The 23,207-nt window shown below is 38.5% G+C and overlaps 1 protein-coding gene across 1 annotated transcript in view; it reads left to right on the forward strand.

Moving 5' to 3' along the window:
- Positions 1–250: 250 nt before the first annotated feature.
- NR6A1 (nuclear receptor subfamily 6 group A member 1) overlaps positions 251–23,207 on the forward strand; it is a 285,548-nt gene continuing 262,591 nt past the window's right edge. Inside the window, exon 1 of the mRNA XM_063431081.1 lies at positions 251–317. Coding sequence (XP_063287151.1) covers positions 281–317 — 37 coding nt within the window. The 5' untranslated portion in view covers positions 251–280. The remainder of the gene's footprint in view (positions 318–23,207) is intronic.

Here is a 23,207-nt window from a genome sequence, read left to right on the forward strand (position 1 = left end):
ACAATATGTGTATTGGTTGTTGTATCTCCCCCAGGTTAGTAGAACTGAGCTGTGCTAATACTTATAGGTGACTGAGAGCCCACTCTGACCCAGCTGCACCGACAAACTATACTTCCCGTGATCCTCTGGGAGGCGCACGCCCGGCGAGGTGAGCTCACTGTGGCTGGATACGCCCCTGGGCCGGCAAGGCTGCTCTGCCTGAACACGGAGGATGGAGCAGCAGCAGCTGAGCCGACACTAACCACCGAGCGTACCCGGGTCTACACTGCGGGACGTGGCCATGGACAACAGCGGAGGAGGAATGCTGCCTCCGGCCGGTGAGAGTCAGCAGAGGGCGGGGAGATGGGGTGCAGCTAGAAGAGATACTTGTTATATAAGGGGCATGGCAGGGGTACAGTTAGTGGAATGATGGAGTGGCATGGCAGGGGTACAGTAAGTGTATTGGTTGTTGTATCTGGAGGGGCATGGCAGGGTACAGTAAGTGGAATGATGGAGGGGCATGGCAGGGGTACAGTAAGTGGAATGATGGAGGGGCATGGCAGGGGTACAGTAAGTGGAATGATGGGCGCATGTCAGGGGTACAGTAAGTGGAATGATGGAGGGCATGTCAGGGGTACAGTAAGTGGAATGATGGAGGGGCATGGCAGGGGTACAATAAGTGGGATGATGGAGGGGCATGGCAGGGGTACAGTAAGTGGGATGATGGAGGGGCATGGCAGGGGTACACTAAGTGGGATGATGGAGGGGCATGAGAAGGGGTACAGTAAGTGTGTCGGAGGGGCATGGCAGGGGTACAGTAAGTGCAATGATGGAGGGGCATGGCAGAGGTACAGTAAGTGGGATGATGGAGGGGCATGAGAAGAGGTACAGTAAGTGTGTTGGGGCATGGCAGGGGTACAGTAAGTGGAATGATGGAGTGGCATGGCAGGGGTACAGTAAGTGGGATGATGGAGGGACATGGCAGATGTACAGTAAGTGGGATAATGGAGGGGCATTACAGGAGGTACAGTTAGTGGGATGATGGAGGGGCATGGCAGGGATATAGTGAGTGGGATGATGGAGGGGCATGGAAGGGGTATAGTAAGTGGGATGATGGAGGGCCATGACAAGGGGTACTGTAAGTGGGATGATGGAGGGGCATGGCAGGGATATAGTGAGTGGGATGATGGAGGGGCATGGAAGGGGTATAGTAAGTGGGATGATGGAGGGCCATGACAAGGGGTACTGTAAGTGGGATGATGGAGGGATATGGCAGGGGATACTGTAAGTGGGATGATGGATGGACATGGCAGGGGATATTGTAAGTGGGATGATGGAGGGGCATGGCAGGGGATATAGTAAGTGGGATGATTGAGGGGCATGGTAGGGCTTCAGTGAGTGGGATGATGGAGAGAAATTAAGTATGAAGAAGCTCTACATGGCATCTGTAGTAATGGGAGGGGACTGGCAAGAGGTGTAAAGTGAATTTATTTTAAAGCAAGACATTGCACTCATTGTGAAGTGAATTAGTAGTGATTGTTTTAATGTTTCTGAGTTTTATTGTCATTCTGGTGATACCTTTTGGTAACATTCCCTTTATTGGAGAGCATGATGTTACTAGGTATGAATAGTTGGTAATAAGTGCTATAACAAATAAATTAGTTGGATAGGAAGAGAGGTTTCCCTACTTTTTGTATGCTATGGTGATCCCAGTGCAATAGAATAATGGATTTATGAGTGGGTGGTAATTTAAAATTAATACAATTAGTACTGTGGGTTACATGGTATTTGGCAATATGTATGTCATATTGTTTAAAATACCTGGGTGCATCTCACACCTTGCGTTGGCACTGTTCTGTTGATGTTGAAGTTTGCTGTTAAATAGTTGTAAATAAGGGAGATATATTACCAGGTACTGAGATGAATCATGTGTGTTAAAGGGTGGACAGGGTGAGAGGGTTTGCAATTTTGCAATTATAGTGATTATGATACATGCAATGTACCACACAATTGTGCTTCAAAACATTGTGAAGTTGCATGAACAATTGGGATAATGGACAGTTGGATGGGTGTTGAAGTTGAACGGCAAAGATGTGCAAAGGTTTCAGAAGATTGAGTCTAAAAGTACCCTGACTGGGAATAGAGGCGTGCTGGTGTTTAGTTTTAGTGTTGATGTTTACCAGTTTTTTTGTGTGGGATCAGTTGTTTACAGGGTTTTTGTGTGCACGGTGGTTTATGTTTGTCCGTCACTGTCAAGGTTTACATTATTATGGTAGTCTTTATAAAGTTCCATCACTGCAGCTTTATATTTAAGCATTGAAATAGAGGGTAGTTCCCGCCTTAAATTTTAGTTTTTGCTCTTAGCATAATATGTCATATCTGATGTAACATTAAAGTCCTTTCAGTTGCATCTGGCCTTAGATTACCTGTTTTTGCGTGCTCTTAACTTTATACGAAACTACAATCTTTGCACTAGAAATCTCATGACTTTCTCTTCAAAAAGCCCTGAAACTAAACATGGCACAACATTTTTCATGTAGCTTTGTCAGGCAAATGGTTATGCGTTCAACCTAACTAAAAGAAAAGAAAAATTCTATGAAATGTATTTAATTTTTTAATGCTGTCTAAATTTTGCTCCCATCTTCTTATTAAAGAAAGTCCAGATGGAACCAGAACAAAGGCTTGCATAGATAGATAGATAGTTTGAGTATACTAGTGGTTGTGAATGGGTTACAAAAGAAGGATTTTCCAAGGTCTGCATAGTGATATCGCCCTTATACAAACAAGGTGGTGAACTAGTGATTGCTTGCATGATACATCTTGCTAAACATTTGTTTAGTTTTACCTTTGGTTTCCTACATAGAAATACACCTTGGTGTTCCCTGCCAAGTTGGACCTATGGTCCTGAATTGGTTATGTCCCTGAGTCAACAAAGAGATGTGTTTAATCAAAGGTCTTTTTTCTTTTATTGTATTGTGGACCACCACCACACAGACACAAATATTTTTGTTTACACTATTTAGTTACAAAGTTTTTGTGGTTTTTAAATTATATCCAAACATAGCATTATATCCAAAGACTGCATTATTGCAATATTTTAAACAATTTTGCATAGATTTACTTATTTTATAGCCTTATTTTGTTTATAATTATTTATTTAGAATGAATAGAATATTACATACATCATTACATTTCCGACACTTAAGGAAAATTGTAAGAATCCTATTTTCGAAAATGAAAATGATCGAGTAGCAGCTATCCTTCACAACACCATAAACATGAGGAAAAACAGAAAGTAGATAGTAAAAGGGAACAGGAGAGTTGGGGTGGCTCTTTGACCTTTTTGTAAAATAGGTGGTATTAACCTTTAATGCTACTTTATAACATGAATGGTGACCACAACATCTAGCCACATTTCAGTCAAACTGTAGAAATGGCTTTGTAAAAAAAATGTTTATATGACACTTTAGTCTATTTTAGAGATTAATTTCTATTTCTTATTTAATTGATTAAATTAGATTTTATTGCTGGTAGCAGAATGCTTTATTTTGTTCTTTCAAAACTGTGTGTGTATATTTATGTATGTGTAGATATATATATTTTTTTAGCTTCATTTAGGAGACAAAACTAACTTTTTGTTTGAAGGAGCAAAAATCCAATTAAAAGTAAAGTAAGGTCGTTATTATGATTGCAAAGATTTGTAATAGCTTTAAAGAAACAGATGTTGTGGAAATAGGTGATTCATCTCCTTCTAGTCTCACAGGAAATTTTTCATTATTGAAAGGGCTGTGCTAACCCTGATCTCTGTTGCTCATTTGCTGGTGATTTCTTTGTAGTGTTCATGGCTATTTTTTTAATGATATATTTTTTTTTTCTCAGTTCATTTCTGATACTTTCCTCTGGTTGTTTGTAAAAGAGATGTTTTTATTGGTAATGTGTGCAAAGCTTTGTGGGTATCGTAAAATGTGAACTTTTGAACTTTGAGAGATCCTGGAGCAATTAGCTAAAGCAATAGAATGGACATGAATTACAAAGGCATAATACACTCCTGAGAGATATATTAGACTTACAATATATTTATTTGTTTGCTGAGGTTTAAAATTGACATTCCTTCTAATTTTATGGCACTAAATTTTGTGAGTAGTTTTGTAGGTCTGGAAAATTATGTGATGGGAAAATTCCTTCATATTTTCCCGTTCTTGACCTGTTTCAAGCATTTGTAGTTTTGTTTAGTTTTTTGGTTTTTTTTTCTATGACTTTTACAAATAATATGATGTTATAAATTCAGAATAAAAACCCAAAAGCTTAATATTTTGAAGCCTTTTACAAAATATATATATATATATATATATATATATTTGGACTTGGTTAAATTGGTTAATAATTTAACAGATATATGTAATAATGTGACTTCTAGTGGTTTAAGAGTTTTAGGTCCATATTTTACTTGTTTTCAGGAGTATTTTTTTTATTTTTCTAGCACATTGTCAGAATTGATAAATATTGTATAACTTTCAATGGTTCCTCACTCGTTAGTGTAGCTTATAATTTTCATTTTAAATTATATAATAAATATGTGTTATAAATAAATATATATATATATATATATATATATATTTATATATATATTTTTTTTTTTTTTCCCCATAACATTTGAGTTTCTCATTGTAACAGATTTTAAACCCCTGATGTTGACACCTCTTTTAACCCTTTTATAATTAGAATTGATATTTTATCTGCTGCTTAATAATTGATCTGTTTTAATATCTGTCAAGCAGCAATCAATGAAAACCAAGCATAATCTGATCAGTGAACATAGCAATATGGACTTAAATGAGTACAGTGTGTAATTTAAAGACCTTTTGAGTAAACAGACCTCTGTAATCCACAGGATTTATCAAACAGTATCTCGTTTGGATTTAAATATTCTATATTAAATGTGCTGAAGTACGAATAGTAACTATATTCCAAACATCATGTGAAACATGTTTGTATATTTGTAGAATTATGTTGAAACAGAGATCTGTAAAATTTTTCATAAAAAGAAAAACAAAGCTTGTCACATTTGCTTTTCTAATTTGTGTTTATAAATTATGTTTTTTGTTTTTTGTATTACTTTTAAAATGGGAACTCTTTGATGCCATTTTACATACAAAGGATATTTTCTTTTTTTGCAGAAATCAATTGAAATCGTTTTCTCAAACAAATCCATGTTATCTTGCTAGTATTAAAAAAAAAAAAAAAAAAAAAAAAAATCTTTGTATTGGTGGAGCTAATAAAATCCAATAACAATGTATTCACGTGCATATATTAATATCTAATTTGTTCTAAAGAAAATAAATATTCTGTATTTTAGCAACCTATCAATCACCATGCAACTATTTTGTTTTCTTTGGTCTTGGCATCAGATAGTAACAAAGTGTTTACATTCCTTTCCTCTTACATAATCCTTTCAAAATGCAAAGTATTTGCATCTCTGTATGTGACATTGTTGATAGTCCTTGTTTATTGTGTACAAGCCTTCAGAGACTTCTATCCAGAGAGATTCAGTAAAAAGATAAGTGAGTCTACACTTGGACATACTCGTTTGCAAACACAAAATCTCACTTAATGTGTAACTTGGTTCCGCAATATTGTAGAAAGCAAATATAAGTCAAAGATGGTCAGAAATTAGGGGTTGCTAAGAGACAGCGCCTGATATTAATCTAGTTTGCAAATTAGCACAGTAGCACAGTATATAATTTGCCTAACTGATTACCATACTGATCACCATAATTTTAGCATTACATTTATTTAAGCATTATACTCACAAATATTTATACTTTTTAATACATACACGTTTAAAGAATTTTTTTATTTTTTTTAATGAAGTTAATATTTTTTCCCAGTTTCTAATGTTTTCTAAATCAATGAGAAACACTATAGCAGCAATTGAAACATTGCTTTTGTACACTTTGGACATATGAATGAAGGGATAGTGCTTCATAAGGATGTGCTTAAATTATTTTCTTTTATTTTTGGATGTACACTGGTTTCCTTGAACCCTTATTGGTAGGTGCTGTTACCCTTTTCTGTATTTTTGTGGTCTCATTTAATTCTAGTCACAAATGTCTTTCGTAAATCCTGCCATCTGTGGCACACTGCCCTTGTAGTTTGTGTTTCAGAAGATTAGATAGTTGGGAGCCATTTTGAGTGCAATCACAAGACCCAGTTATTTCAACAACTTCATGGGCAAATGGGAAGTTACATGATGCCCAGTGAGTTGCCTTGTTTTCTGTAGCCTATGCATTGCCAGTTATCTGTAAATGAGAGATCACAAATGGTAAAGGCATACTAATGTCTGCATATCTGTAATATTTTCTATTATGTTTGTGGCTATGGGAAGCCAGGAATCTTCATATCCACTGTTAAAGTGCATGAAAATGGTTTGACACCAAATTTGAGGGGATATATGACAAAATTAAGTAATAAAAGTTGCAGATCTGACTCTGTGTCGGCGGATTAACCAACCGCAGGCTTTGGTCAAGTGGATATGGTCAAAAAGTAGCAGAGATCAGCTACCATGGAGGTAAAGCCACGTGTTTTCTAGCACGCTGGCTAATTCTGATAGCTCTGTGGAGCTAAAAGAGGAGGAAGATAATCTCCCAGCTATTTCACTTCATTGCAACGCATAGTTCAATAGTTTCTATTGAAATCGTCAGGCTTAAAAATAAAAAAAAAAGACAGACCTCAGACATAATGCTGAAGTATTTTATGTATTTTAGAGTGTTCCTTTAAACTATAATGTTATTGTGCTATGCCCACAGCAATGCTGATTAGTTTTGATTTGGTAGAAATGCCTGTAGATCAAGACTAATGAGCAGATAAATTCAAATGTGGTAGAACTGCAAGTCCCATGATGCTCAGCAAGAATACCTAAAGAAATTGAGTGTCCCAGGAGAGTTTTAGTTTAACAGTTGACGGCTGTGAGAAAAATAAGGCATTGTCTATAGAGGCTCCCGCAATCTTGCAAGATCTTCCATAGACATCAGTGTTATATATTTTTGTGCATGCGCAAGAGTACAGCAGTAATGTGGACTCCTGGCATCTGAAGCAAGGAGGTGAAGAGGATCCCCTGGATAGACATGGTGACGACTGCAAGGGACAGCTTCAGGTAAGAAAAACTTAGATTTCCCAGCTCCCCTGGGCCACCACACATCAAGCAGCAATGTCAACATTGGGGGTGTTTGCAAAATATACAACGACCCCAGAAGGTGGCAGAGCTGCTTTATCTATATGCTTTTATTGTACCTATTGGAAAAGAAGAAACTACTTGGTTAGTGTGCAGCTAAATGCACCTAATATGCCGACACAATTCACTATTTATGGTGTCACGTCACTACGAAAATTGAAGAATTAGTTTTAGTTTTAGAAAACTAAACAAGAATTAAAGGGATACTCCACTGCCCAAACAAACATATAAAATTACTATTTAGTAGATATACCCAGTGAAAACACGCATGCAGTTAAACATCCATTCATTCATTGGGGCTATCTAAAAACAGCTTGTAAAAGCACATCTCTTCTCTGCCTCATGTAAAAGCACTCCTCCCCTTCTTCTCCAGCCCAGACTTTCTGTGGCTATTTAATCACAGCCTTTCCAATGCAGCTCACGGGGAAGTCTTTGCAAGGCAAGTTCTCATGGCAATTGCCGAATCTCGAGTTTAGCTCCACTGAGTTAAGCTACCAGTAAAGGAATGGGTCGAGTTGTCTGACGGTCTGTGGGGGTATAACAAGGTCAATTTATAAAAGTGCCAATTTCGAAATTTGCACACTTTGTAAAATGAAAAAAGAGGACACACTCTTCACAAATATAGCAAGCCAAAGTTCTTTAAGTGTATTGAGTGTTTCTCAAAGAGACAGTACAGGCAGAAAAACAAATGACTTAAAAGACCACTCCAGGCACCATAAAAACCATTATAATGAAGGAGGTACCGGACACCATCATAAATGAAGATGTTAAACTGTTAATGAACAGTTTAACCCCAAGCCAGCACCTGATTGCTCTGCTCCCACATTATGCTCAATGTCCGAGTCTTTTAACCCTTCAAGGACCAAACTTCTGGAATAAAAGGGAATCATGACATGTCACACGTCATGTGTCCTTAAGGGGTTAAAGAATAACTAGTGAATGTAAAGGGTTACATTACTTTTTCACTCACATTTCTCAATGGGGAGCTGATAGGCTGAGAGTGTCAGCGGTACCGTGTCCATATTTTCCTGAAAGAAGCTTCAGACATTGAGCAAAAATTTGATTAGGTGTCCGCTTCCAGACTTTGGAATTGGTTAACGGTAAAACTCCTTTAGGCAAGAAGGCGCCCATAACATCTTAATTGTCCTTTAAGTATTTTTTCTTCTGTATGGAAAGAATACCACACCGTTACACATGCAGTAGATTAGATGTACTATTTTTCATTAAAATATTTAAAATGACTTCTATATTGTATTTTGTCCCACAATAATCCATACAATATAGTATAGTACGGATAGTGAACTTTTTGTTGTCAGTGCTCAGTTAGTGCACAGTTGTCTAAAAGAGAGTATGTGACAACAGTCCACTGTTTTGGAAAGTTGATACAACTAATTGTGTTTATTTGGTTTCGCTTCTGTGTGCAAGTTAAGAAGGAATGATTTGAGATAGACTCTCGTGTAACATTGGGGGCAGTATCTATCTCTTTAAACCACCATAATATGTGTACAGTCTCCTAATTCATATTATGTGCAAGCATCCTATTTTTCATTCACATTGTACTTATTAACTATGTAAGCTAAACTGGTCATATTCAGCAAATATATGATAGTTGTCTCTGCTGTACCTCTCTTTCTCTCTCCAACAAAAAGACATCTAATAAAACATATTTTTCTTTTCTTTTTGATAATTTGGCCTGTCTTTGTTCATCAGAATTTAGAAATGCATTTTGGAGTTAAGTGCTATTTTTAAATGCATAGTTTATTTAAATTGTTCTTATTCAGAGTCTGAATTTTGGAGATAAACTCAAGTGATTCATTAATCACCAATAATGGCAAGGAGATCTATATAGAGTCTAAAAACCAGCTGTGGATCACCCCCTCCTAACCCACACACACACAGACCGCGCTGCTACTTTGGTTTATGATGCAAATTTTGTTAATTAGAAACACTGGCTTATACTCCTAAAGGCTTAATGATATAATCATGTTATCAGGAAAGCTCGGTACTGCTTTTGTCCCTGGAAGGTTTAACCTCCTTTGGGACAAACACACCATCATGGTTGTGGGGTCACACCTTATTGATGCAGAATGCTATCCTGTATGCCTACGATCTCTGGGCTTAGCAGACATGAAGCAAAATGCAGAAAGTGTTATAATGGGTTCAATACTTTGTGAGGGCATTGCATTAAAGGTTCTGTACACCTAGTAGGCCATTCTGCTTCTCAGTAAATTCATGTGATTTTCTGATTTACTTTAAATAAAGTGAATCTATAATTCTTAAGTAAATTATAATCCAAGTTAATGGATGGAGAAAGTTTGAAGGAACACAAAAACCGAGTCACGCGGGATAGCACAATAATGCTTCCTTGTCCAAACATAGCAACGTTTTATGCAAAAAAAATTTTTTTAATCTCTGGATAAAATTGCTCATGTTACCATCGGCTTATTTTGTAGGTCATATTTGATTATTGTGAAAAGCAGCAATGCACCTCCTGCATTGCTGAAAATGTATTTAGGGAATAAAAAAAAGTTGTTACTAATGTACCGTCTCAGTTGCAAAATCTGTCAACACTAAATATCTCCAATTGAGCAAATCCCATTACATGCCTTTCAACAGTCGTCTCTCCTTTTCCTGCTCCTGTTGTGCCACTGTCCCCTTTTGGTTCCATGGTGTACAGCTTCCGGGGACACCAGGGATCTGTCCCAAGCAATCATTGGATGTTCCTGAGCTGTCCTGAGGGCACTAGAACCATGCAGAAAGCAACTCAGCTGCATAATCTGCCCTGAGTGGGACTGAACACAAAGGCTGTCTGTTAGCCTTAAATGGACACTACAGGCACCTTAGGTGCATGAATCACCCGATGGGCCCCTTTGAGCTTGCCAGAGGTTGTTCTGCCAAAACCCAAAGGCTGGCAGCATAAAATCTTACCACAGGCCACATTTGGGACAGCCCTGTTCTAGTGAGTAAACTCGAAACCTGTACTGTTAAGAGCAAAGCTAATTTGAACGTAGACGATTGTGGTTAATTTGTGTTTAAAACAATTGCTAGCAAATTTATAGATGATCAAATCTATTTTGAAAAAACATGCCTTCCCTTACTGTCAGTCAGTCAGTATATGACAGTGTTAGGCAACCTTTGGCTCTTCGGATGTTCCCCAGGGTTGGTGCTAACCTATTTTGTTCCCTTGGAAAGACCAGCTACTTGCACCCCTCCCCCACTCCCCCCCCCCCAAAAAAAATGCCAACTTTGATTTATAAAAACAGATTTGTAGAACAAATTCAAAGCATAAATCTTGAAACTACTATTTCCCAAGCACTTCTGCATGTCTCTTTGTTCCCTCAGCCCCTCTGTGTGTCTCTTTGTTCCCCCAGCCCCTCTGTGTGTCTCTTTGTTCCCCCAGGCCCTCTGTGTGTCTCTTTGTTCCCCCAGGCCCTCTGTGTGTCTTTTTGTTCCCCCAGGCCCTCTGTGTGTCTTTTTGTTCTCCCAGCCCCTCTGTGTGTCTTTTTGTTCTCCCAGCCCCTCTGTGTGTCTCTTTGTTCCCCCAGCCCCTCTGTGTGTCTCTGTTCCCCCAGCCCCTCTGTGTGTCTTTTTGTTCTCCCAGCCCCTCTGTGTGTCTCTTTGTTCCCCTACCCCCTTTGTCTTTGTTCCCCTAGCCCCTCTGTGTGTCTTTGTTCCCCTAGCCCTCCTGTATGTCTCTTTTTTGTCCCCCCAGACTCCCCTAAGTGTTTTTTGTTGTCCCCCCTCTCCCTGACACCCTTGTGTGTCTTTGTCCCCCCACCAACACCCTTGTGTGTCTTTGTCCCCCTCAGACCCCATGTGTATCTCTATGTCCCCCCCAGCCCATCTGTGTGTCTTTGTCCCCTCACCTGTATACCTTCATGTAGTGTTGCCAAGCAGATAGCGGTAGAGGATCTTCTATTTCCTCTACCTGGTCTGACAGGAAGCTGCTCATTTGTCTCAGTGAGCAGCTTCCTGTCAGACTGGGTAGAGGATTCTTCTAGGGGAAAATAGGAAGTAAAACAGTGACACCACTCTGGCAATAAAGTGGTGTAACTGTAAATATTATGGGTAGGTCACAGCATATCATTCCTGTTTTTCTATGCTTAGCCTTAGAGGATGGCAGACTCCTATGAGGTACCACATTTAAAACATGTGGATGATGCCTTTTTTGGGCTGTCTGTATGTGATAGGATTTAAATAGTTTTGTGACACATTTTGCATTTTATATCCACAAGTTTCACCTAAGATCCTTACCAAGGCAGAATTGTTACATGTGATAACTTTAAGAGTTTGGCCTGGAGACTCCACGTCTGACACCCCTATTATAGGCCCCTGTTTTGTCTGTAAATATAACCAATATACTGTGTGTGTGTGTGTGTGTATATATATATCTATCTATCTATATATATATATATATATATATATAGATAGATATACTATTCCCATTGTACAGCGCTACAGAATTTGATGGCGCTATATAAATTATACAATTATATATGTGTATATATATTTACTGCTTGCTTCCTACCTACTTCTCTGATTCTGATTCAATACATGGTTGTGCAATTGTAAACACTTCTTTCAATTCAATTTCCCTGGGGGGGCTAATAATTGACTTGCTCCTGTTACTCAAACTATGGTTTGTTGTCCATATACATACCACAGATGGCAGTAGTAGGTTAGATTACAACTCTAGCCTTTTATATGTGTGATAGTGGTAAGATGTCTTTAATGCTGGTTTTCTTTTTGTATAATTTCTTATATTCTTAAATTTGAAAAGCACATTAAAGGCATATTAATTATAATCCTGTTGGAACTATAGTCTTCACCTAAGGTGAACAAATCCATGTTTCATTATTTGGCCCACAGTCTATTTCTGGTTGTTCTTGTTCTTACATCTTTTACCCAATGTATCCAGTGCAGCAATTGCAGGTAGCATTGCTAATTGCCTGAGATCTATATAAAATATAGTCATACTTTGCTTTACAGTGATTTGCTAATACATCAGTTTTCAATTATATTCAGTTGATGAATCTCCACTATTTTCACTAGTTTAAGTTATTAACAAATTTTGTGCAAAATGTTTTAATTATTATTTTTACTTTTTTTTCTATCTCTGTGGTGCACTTAATACACATATATGATCATTGAAAGTATAGCAAAATATGTGTGTACATTGTATTCTCCTAACACTTTTAATATTCTATCAACCAGCATGACGGTTCCAATTTGTGAACAATTAACTGTATATTGTACCAGGTTATGTCTCCAGTATCCTGTTTTTGAGGCACAGTCAACAGGGAATAATCAGTGAAGAATCATAAGCAGTAACTTAGAATGTGATTGAGCATACTTAAAGGAAAATGTTGAGCACCATAACAACTTCATTGAAATAAGTCCTTGGCGCTTCCTTACTAATGGTTTATCCACAAAGCTGGCTCACCAGTGCCATCCCTGCTGTACCTGTCCACATCAGTTTCAGAAAACCAGCTTGTTTAGAGCAGTAAGCTGCATAACTTTTTTTTTATGAATGGGGAGATACTGATTGGCTTAGAGTGGCAGCTGGCCGCTCTAAGCCAACCCATTGCACTACAGTGGCATTGCGTGCTTCCTCATGCTCAATGTCCCAGCCCAGGTTTGAACAGAGACCGCGATGAATGGATAGCCAACTTTGTTGTTCGTAAATAGTTTAATCCGGACTGGTAAGGAAGAACCTGCGGTCTACTGGCACCATAACAACTTCTTTTATATAAAGCTGCAGTGCCCAAACTGTTCCATTAAGGAGTTTGTTCACTAAAGTGAGAATTTAAAGTAAATTTCAAATTTAAGGCTTAATGTTTGCAGTTCGATTATTTTTACCTTGAATTTTTGAAATTTACTTTGAGTAACCCTGCAAGTATTTCTTTTAACTTGGTTGTGTGCTGGTATAATGGTCTGTGCAGGTACTGTTGGCTGTATGTGCTGTGGGTAAGCATGCCCCATTAAAACCATAACTGTTTGCTTCTCACCACCCAATGTTGGTAACATGTTTAGCGTCTCCTTTGATGCTTGGGTTCTTACCACTCTTAATTTGTTCTATTATCAAGGACAAATGTACATTTGGTCCACTGTTTTAATTGTTAACGGTTATACCCTCTTTTATTACAAAGGTCCCCCCCAGGGATGAATTATGTGAGCTGCACCTTGACACAGCTAAATTGCTAAATGTATAAATAGCAGAAACTCGCTGTTCTTATGAATAAATGTGTTCGTATTGTGCAGAAATTCTTTTTCTACCTACTTCTATATGTCATGTTGGTTACGCTAAGTTAACTTGTAATGAATCTATTTGAAATAATTTGTCATTCGTTTGCACTTGTGACTCTCCATTCTGAGTCAGGGTGGTAATTAAATAATGAAACAAGCAGAGAAGGGAAATCTATGTGGCAATTAAGTGACATGTGAGAGTCACTCAGTGGGGATCCCATTTCTTGAAGTCATCAATCATTTTTCTGTCAGTAGGAAACTAATCTGTCACTTAGTGAGGAGTATAATCACTCATTCAAAGGGTTGGTGCTACAATGCTTTATTTAAGTACCAACATCAACTATTCTTTGACACTGAATGAAGTTAGTTCTTTTCTTTTGTGGAGAAAGCTGACTTGGCATTAATGATGGAATGACAAGGGACAAGGTTTTCAGATTATAATCCAGATTTGAGAAGTACTACTGTTGAATATGTTCTAACTAATAGGTTTGCTTCTTATATCCAGAACCAGGTCATGCTTTAGGAAACGTTTGTATCACTATGTTGTAGATCTAGTATGAAATAAAAAAGATGAGCCGATGTTGACAGTAAAGTTGCAAAATTTTGTCCAACATTTCAGAGTGAAGACACCATAAAATAGCTGATCTCAGATTGTACATATTTTCCAGTGATGAACATTGCACGTTCCATCTTTGCCTTAACCTTTATGTAGTGCTAAGTTTATGAGACCTCTCTTTTTACTTGTATCTCATGCAGAGTGAATGGTTGTAGTCACTCTCCCAGGCAGCAGCTGCTATTTGCAGGTTCTCTTTTAATTCAGCACCTTTCATCTTACTGACCTGCCAGGGGAGAGCTGGTTACAGATGGTGTGATGCTTTTCTCCAGCTCCTGTCCAGCATATCATTAAATGGAGAGGTATTAATTCCAATATTTCTCCTTCCTTTAAAGAGAAACTATAGTGCCAGGAAAACAAGCTGTTTTCCAGGTACTATAGCTCCCTATAGTCCCCCCTGTGGTCAATTACCTTTGTACAGCACCGATGTCCCTCAGCACTCTCTCGGGTCCACCTCAGCTCCTCCCCCGCCGACGTCAGCCAGCAGAGGAGACCTAATGCGCATTGGCCACGATCGCACTAAGATTTCCCCACGGGAAAGCATTAATCAATGCTTTCCTATGGGGAGTCCCTCTAGAGTCCCTCTAGTGGCTGTCTGGTAGACAGCCACTAGAGGAGGACTTGACCCATAAAGGTAATTATTATTATATTCCCTTTCCAGGGTCAATGAGCTGAAGTGGTCTGGGTGCCTATAATGTCACTTGAATCAAGAAAGTGTTAATTGTAGCAATGTATCTGTAATACTGTTTGTTTTTTTCAAGACTGTAATCTGATTTATCATATCAGGGAGAAGAGAGAAATGTTTTTAGAAGCCACATTGACACAGATGTCAAGTGTTTTAAGATAAAGCTAATTTGGAGCCAGAGATCATAAAAGCTAATAAACTTCTCAAATACTCAAGTGAAGGTCTCTGATAACAAAGATATTATCATTGACACTTTTTTTTGGTGTTTATACTAAGATGACTGATTCCCACTGCTTGTTCTATTGATGGAGTCACACTGTGTGGTAGGATGAACCCATAGCAAAATTGTGTGTTTAACAATTGTATTTCTTTTTAAATAAAGTCTAATTCATTTTTTATACCAAATATATGCCTGTGAAGTGCAAACTTTGTCTGGATGTCAGATTACTGTTAAGGGAAGCTTTGAAGAGTATCCAAATCTGGATCCCAGTTTAAATATTAACTCAGTGATTAGTAGTAAAGGAACACATGAAGCTCCTTAACCACTAAAATTCACTGTAGTGGTCATATGTCAGAAATGCCCTGACATGCTCCCAGAAAAATGTCTTTTTTTTTTTAAACTGTCACACTGGGCACTACAGCTGCACTTAATACAAACAACCAGTAGCGCCAATATATAAAAAAAAAACTTTTTTTTTTTTTTAATTACTGGATTAACCCCTTAAGGACACATGACATGTGTGACATGTCATGATTCCCTTTTATTCCAGAAGTTTGGTCCTTAAGGGGTTAAAGAAGGGAACAAAAACTAGATACTATAGAAAATATAAAATAAGGTAAAATTAAAAGGAATAAATTAAAGTCCAGAAATTGAATTATATTGCCGTCTATTTCATCCTCATTAGTATTATTCAAATGCCCACTTGCATTTTACAGAGCTTACTTACAAACTCTAGTAATATCATGTAGCATAATAGCATGTAGTGCTATTAGCCCAACAATTAAATATAGGTGTAGCAGAGTCACACTTGTAGGTCCATGTAGAACGTGAAGTGAGTACATAAAGTGCCAAAGAATATAAAATGTACACGCAAAAGTGTAGCGCTTTGTATTGAAACTCGAATTTTCAGGTATAAGATGGTAAAATCCCCACCCAGGGATATAGTTGATACACTTGTCGTCTAGCATATACAAGAAGAAAGTGTATCCCAGTATACTTAATACTAACTATCTGTATTCCTCTTTCCATCTCTTCTATCTACAGAATATAATAGGCTGCAAAATAATGCAGGCCATTGGGAGAATTTCTGGACTTTATTTTATATATTCTGTAGTATCTACTTTTTGTTCCCCTTTTTATCTAGTATTTTTGTTTTATATTGCCACAACCTGTTTATACTATTTGTTTACTTTTTACTTTTTGTTGGGACTTTGAGGGGTCCCCAATTTCAGAATTTGCTGTCTTCAATCTGCCTGCACTAAAACATCCAGTGCTTTACCTTTCTTTCGATAGTTTTGTGGCAACAGCATCACAGCCTGCATGTGAATTCTCCTCTACAGACAATCATGCTAGCTCCACTGACCTAAACAGGGAAGCTCCCATTCCTTGAATATCAACTGAGAACTCTAAGTCATTGAAAGTGCTCCTGTATCGGGCCATGCTGAGCAAACGTCTACTTTTCCTGCAGACGCTAGATGCAGAGTGGGCAAACACGCCTTGCCTTTGAATGTTTGGGGTTAAAACGTTTAACCACTTAAGGTAATATTCGCACCATGCTTGCTTAACCCCTTAAGGACGGCGGGCGTACTATGCTGTCCTTAAGGACCCGGTCCTAAACGGCAGCATCCCAGGCACTCCCCCTGTGACTCATCCGGCCCTCCCGGCCATGTGATCGATGACGTTGCTATTACATGGACAGAATAGCCGTCCACAGCAGTGCCTGCAGAGGGCTTGCCTGTTTTATTTGGGAGACTTTGCTGAACACAAATATTATTGTTTCAAAGCCGTAAAATGTATCACAATGATAATATCGTCAGTGAAAGCGTCATTTTTTTGCATTTTTCACACACAAACGGCACTTTAACTGACAATATCATCATTGTGATACTTTTTACGGTTTTTAAACTCAACACTAATTTTTGTATTCAGCGAAGTCTCCCGAGTATAACAGGTTTTTTGGTGTTCTCAAAAGTTACATAGTTAAAGGATCACAAACATGTATTCCTGACACTATAGTGCTAACCCCCCCCATTTAGGTGGCTTGCCCAAGGTATTACAAATAGGGTATGTCCAGCCTTTTCTAGTAGCCACTTAGTCACAAACACTGGCCAAAATTAGCATTCATATGTTTTATTTTTTAAATTTTTCACACACAAAGAAATATAAACGCTAACGTCAACCTGTGCTTGTGACTTAGTAGCTACATAAAAAGACTGGACATATCCCATTTGTAATACATTGGGTTGTCTAACTTTGCAAATATATGCTATCGTGGGGGTCGTTCTTATTACTGGGCTACCATACGGTCTCAAAGGCAACAAAACCAGTCTGGCAAATTTTAATGTGTATAAACTTAAAAATGTAATGTGCTATATTTGACCATGTAACTTTCCAAAACACCATAAAACCTGTACATGGGGTTACTGTTTTGCTCGTGAGACATCGCTGAATACAAATATGTATATTATATTGCAGTAACAGCTAACAATATTATGACATGCACAGTTAAAATGCCATGCAGAACTGCAAAAATACAATATCTTAATTTCTTTTTTTATATTTCATACATATTAAATAATGTTTTTTAATAAGTGTGGGTGCATTTAATATGAAAGAGGTGAATTATGGTTGAACAGATATATAGTGCAAATGCAAGTTTTTTTTGTTTGTTTTTTTTTTAACTTATACAACTGCCTCTGTCCTTAAGGGCTTAATTGCAATGATGTTATTCTGGTACCTGGAGTAGTCCTATAAAGGGACACTATAGTCATAGTCACCCAGACCACTTCAGATCATTGAAGTAGTCTAAGTGCAGTGTCCCAGTCTCGCTTAGTTTTAGAGAAATTGGAATTATTACATTGCAGGACTAAGACTGCCTCTAGTGGCTGTCAATTAGACAGCAACTAGCATCACTTTCTGGTGGCTAACTGACTTATGGTCGCTTAACTAATGCTGAGTGTCCTCATGCTTTGCTTTAGGACATCCAGCGTCAATAAAATTCCCATGAGAAAGCATTTGGTGCCCTGTGCTAAAAGTCTTTATGGTGCCCCTCCACCAAGTTGCCTGTATACAGTCACACACACAGGCAGACAGTCACACAAACAGTTACAAGCAGACAGTCAGACACGCTCAGTTACAGGCAGACATTCAGATACGCTCAGTTACAGGCAGACACACACACACACACACACACACAGTTACAGGCAGACAGTCACACATGCTCAGTTAATGGCAGACAGTCACAGAGCCAAACACACAGTTACAGGCACACAGTCACACACACAGTTACAGGCACACAGTCACACACACAGTCACAAGCAGACAGTCACACATACTCCATTACAAGCAGTTATACACACTCGGTTACAGGCATGCAGACACTCAGGCACGCTGAAAGGCACACACACACTCAGTTAAAGGCAGATAGTCGCACAGCTACAGCGACACATACAATTGGAGTCTCACACACAGACAGACAGTCACACACACACACACACACAGGCAGGCTCTCCTCCCTCTTCTTCCGTCATTGGCTGAATGTGCATGCCTGGCAAGCGCCGCGCGCGCATTCAGACAGTCTCATATGAAAGCATTCTCAATGCTTTCCTATGGACGCTGGCGTCTTCTCACTGTGAAAACCACAGTGAGAAGCGCGGAAGCGCCTCTAGCGGCTGTCAATGAGACAGCCACTAGAGGCTGGATTATCCCATAGGTAAACATAGCAGTTTCTCTGAAACTGCAATGTTTACAGCAAAAAGGGTTAAACCTAGATGGACCTGGCACCCAGACCACTTCATTGAGCTGAAGTGGTCTGGGTGCCTATAGTGGTCCTTTAACAGGGGCTTTGGATAGGTATTAGTCCCACCTCCACGTCGTGATAAGCCCCGCCCTGACGCTTATTAAGCCCCGCCCAGCTCGCACACCCCTAAGGCCGGCCCTGATTGTATACCCTTGTCCTGTGCAGCAATGCTACAGTGAGAGATTAGGCATGGTGATGGAGCTCTGTGCAGCCCCCTCACACCTGTCACCAAGTGAGGTCTCCTCCCTTCTACCTTAACCCCTACATCTCAGTATGTTACTGAAATTATCTGAAGGTCTTTTAATTTTAAAAAAATCCACAGGTAGGACCATCTTCTGTCTATAAGATACATATAGGCAGTAGACTTGGGCATTTGCTTTTGGACGAACATGTTTTCATCCAAATTTTCAGCAATGCATCAGAAAGATGAATGGACGAATATAAATTACAACAAATTAAACAAAGAAAGAATTGTTTGTTGGATGGAATTTCGCCCATGTAATTTGTTTTTTTTATTTTAGTTATTAAAATAAGGGAGCTACTGACTCCTCGTAATATTTAAAATAGAAGCGTAAGGGAGCTGTGCTCCTCATTGCTTCCTACGTTCCCCCCATGCTGCCCAGTCACTAATTGAATAAAGGTGGCTGGCACAGGTTCCCTATGCCCCATAGTGGTGCACATAATTAATAAAGTGTAGGGAATAAGGTCGCCCCGTGCCCCCACTCCTGCCCCATGAATGACGGCTATTGAAATAAACATAGGGAGACCTGTTGTCCCCCTCCAGCTCTCACCTGTGGCCATGGTTTTTGGGGCTTCTAATAAAATAAACATGGGACATAGTGTCCCCCCAGCCCCATCGGTTGATGGCAGGTGGGGGCCCCAAATAATAATGGGGTAGTAGACCCATTGTCCTCACAGTATGTCCCCCTTGTTTATTAAAAAAAAAAATAGCCAACACCCGCTAGCCACGGGTGGGGACTTGAGGGAGATTCAGGGCCCGATTTGTTTATTTTAATAGCCCTCATCTGTGGGGCACAAGTTACTTTCTGTTTAGTAGACATGCACCTACTCGCAGCATTACAGATAGGAGAGAGGATTTAACCTCCCTTATTTACTAATTCAAAGCATATTTTACTTAATACTAGTAATGGTGTCTGAAAGACCAATTTATGAAAAGAGCTTTTCATAATCTTGGTCTTTCAGCTTGTTGGGAAATAGTTGTTAGATGGTTCCCTAATGCTTGTGGGATTGCCGTAAGGATAGCCAAAAGTAGCGATCTACTAAACAGTTCCCTAACTTGGAAACCTTAAATATGGTAATGCCACAAAATGAAAGCCACGGCCCGGATTGGAATTTCATTTGTCTGAATGAAATTCTGAATCTAAAATAACGGCCACATTTTGTCTGAAAACAAATGCACAAATGGACAAAATGTGGTTTGGCCAGAATAAGAAAAAAAAAACTTTTTCTTCTGAATGTATTCGGACTAAACAAAGATTTTGTCAGCGCCCAAGTCTATTACGCATACTCTTTATATCCACCCCATTTGGGTAATAAAATGGAGCATAACACATTTTGCTGAGCCTACTGGCATAAATGCTGTTTGGATCATAGAGCTGTTTTTGTTTTGAGAATCATTTCAGTTGTCACTTTTAGCAATAATCAATAAAAAAAAAAAATGACAACATGAGCAATCATTAAACCTTTCCCCTTTGTGTGTAGGTTAGGTTATGGATTAAACAGATCCATAGGGAACCAGTGGCCCTTTGTGTTCCTTGCTTAATTTACTTAACCCTTTCTGCCTGTGTTATTCAGCCACCCACTCAGTGTGCCCAGCTGTTCAGTGGAGGTGAGTCAGTAAATGTTTACGCTTAGAGATAGTATAGCTGCGGTGGGTTAAAAAAAAAAAATATATATATATATATATATATATATATATATATCCATTTTCATTGCATTAAAGCTACTTTTTATATTTCTGAAAGAAACACAAGTGGTTTAACAAAACTTTTTTTTTAATTAAAATGTTCTACTATATGATGAATTTAAATAAATGCCTTAGAATTTATTCACTGACCAGTGTGTTGCATATCCCCTTTTGTTAACTATAGTGTTAACTATAGAGCTAACCTGCTGTATCTCAGTTGTTAGTACTTTTCCCAGGAATGCATTTTTTCTTTCTTTTAAATATGTCGATAAATGAACACTGTTTATTATTATTACTACCCCAGGATCGACTTAGTAACTAGATAAAGATCATATCCTTTCTGAAAGAAAAACCTATATATTTTTAAACATTCATATTTTATTAGCATTTCTTAGGCAATTTTACAATGGTAGACTTCCGTAACATTTTTTAAACTGTATGTGATACACTCGCCATAATATTCAATCGGTCTTTAATGCCCTTAAAGACATCTACTTTGTTTGTATTTTTTTTTTTTTGCTTAGGGCTAAATATACATAGAGAATATCCTATATTCATTAACATCAATCTACAAGTATGAATAAAGTGGCAGACAACATTTTATGGCCGACTGGGTGGTTCTTGTTTCTCATCGATCTCTATATGAAATGTGTACACCAAGGACAGGTTTAGTTCATATATAAGTATGTAGACCTTAAGTTCATTGTTTTCTAGTCCCACAGGAGGGTCATGTATCTGGTAAGTGTGCCTGAAGTTACCATGCGTAGCAACCATCTGTGACCACAGACGTACATACAAAAAAGCAAGGTTTTGTGTTTCTCCCCCCCCCAAAAAAACACTTTCTGGCCAAGACCACCCAGTCACTCTTCTTTTAATCTTATTACAATATTGCCAGATACGCATAGTGCATTTTGGGCAGTAGGCCTGGTCCTTTAGAAGTTTGATCTCAGGTTAATGTGCAACTGTCCGATTTTTAACATTATGCTTACTTAGCCCCCATATTTAACACATTTGTATTTGAATAAATGTAAAGTAAATGTGGAAAAACTCACCTTTTCATTTTGCAACTGGTGGCCTTGATTTTTGTTTCCATCTCCATGTGTATCATTTGCATAAGCTATGTCTTTTGCACCTGGCAGTCTGCATAGCCATAGAGAAACCATACAGAGTAAAGGAGAAACTGAACGGTTTTACTATTGCTTCTCCTAAATGGCTAAACTGAACTGGATTCTGATGACATTTGCTGAATCTTTATTAGAAACTTAAAAGAAAATGGAGCATCACATAAAAAATGTTTTTAAGCAATAGGTGATTACCACAGTGTGATTTCCACAGAAGTAATGTATTTAATCTTAATGTATTGCAAAGAAAAGAAAGCCTGCAGTATATCTGCAACCATTGTTTAAAGAAACCAGAGTTTTATCAATTTAGTCCAAAATCTGCATAATCAATTAGATATTGCCCTATCTTAATGTTGATGTGTTAAGCTTATAATTATGCATGTTGTAGTGCACAGTCTCATCCCATAGATGCATGTTCTTGGTATAATTTATTTGTATAACAGTTCTTATAAAGTGCTATTAACCAGAGCGCTTTACAATTTATGCAGAAATGGCATTGGCAATTATACAAATGGGTTAAGTAATAAGACACACTAAAAACAAAATACAAAGAAATTGTAAGCGTATGACCTGCATAATCTACAGAACAGTTAAAAGTTGCAATCCTGCATTGTTGCAACTGTCCCTAGGGTACCTGCCATGCCACCTTGTGCGCCCCATTAAATATTTTGTCTCCTTATTCTGGCTATACACTGTACTAGCGCAATTAATAGCAAATGTACTGTTTTCGCTGTAATTCTGTGGTAAATAACTATTTATTAAATATATATTCCCCCCCCAAAACCTGCATGCATTTAATTATGGGTTGTTGTTTTTTCTCATTGGGGGCATATATAAAAACAGCTTGCAATAGCAGCAGATCTCTTGTCTGTAGCCTTTGCAAGCCCACCCCTTCTTCTCCAGCCCAAACTTTCTGTGGCTGTCCAATGTCAGACTTCCCAGTGCAGCTCAGTGAGAAGTCTTTGCGAGGCAGGTGCTCTGGGCAATTTTACTGCCTCTTTTTTTTTTTGTAAATATATTTTTATTTATTTTGTCGGTTGGTAAACTGTGAGATGCGCAGGTCTCCGTTGGCATATTCAGTACGCAAACATGCATGCAACAACAGGTTAACTCTGAAAGGCATAAACAGTCAATAATTTGGCTCGCAGGCCCATATGGTATACGGACTCGCAGGTCCCTTGCCGAACTAGTAAGACATCAAGGGTATTGCATAGGTAGGGGTTGGGTCATGTGTGATACACATTAGTCTGGAAAGAATACGTACGGACCACATCTGGGCTCGCAGGCACTGTCCGTGTTTCGATCTGTTAGGTGCTTGGATTGTGGTTGTGGGTACAAGCAATAGAGGGACTAGCAGGCAATATTGCAAAGGCATGAGTGAATGTG

This window comes from Pelobates fuscus, chromosome 9 (genome assembly GCF_036172605.1).
Source record: "Pelobates fuscus isolate aPelFus1 chromosome 9, aPelFus1.pri, whole genome shotgun sequence".
In the NCBI taxonomy this organism is placed as follows: domain Eukaryota; kingdom Metazoa; phylum Chordata; class Amphibia; order Anura; family Pelobatidae; genus Pelobates; species Pelobates fuscus.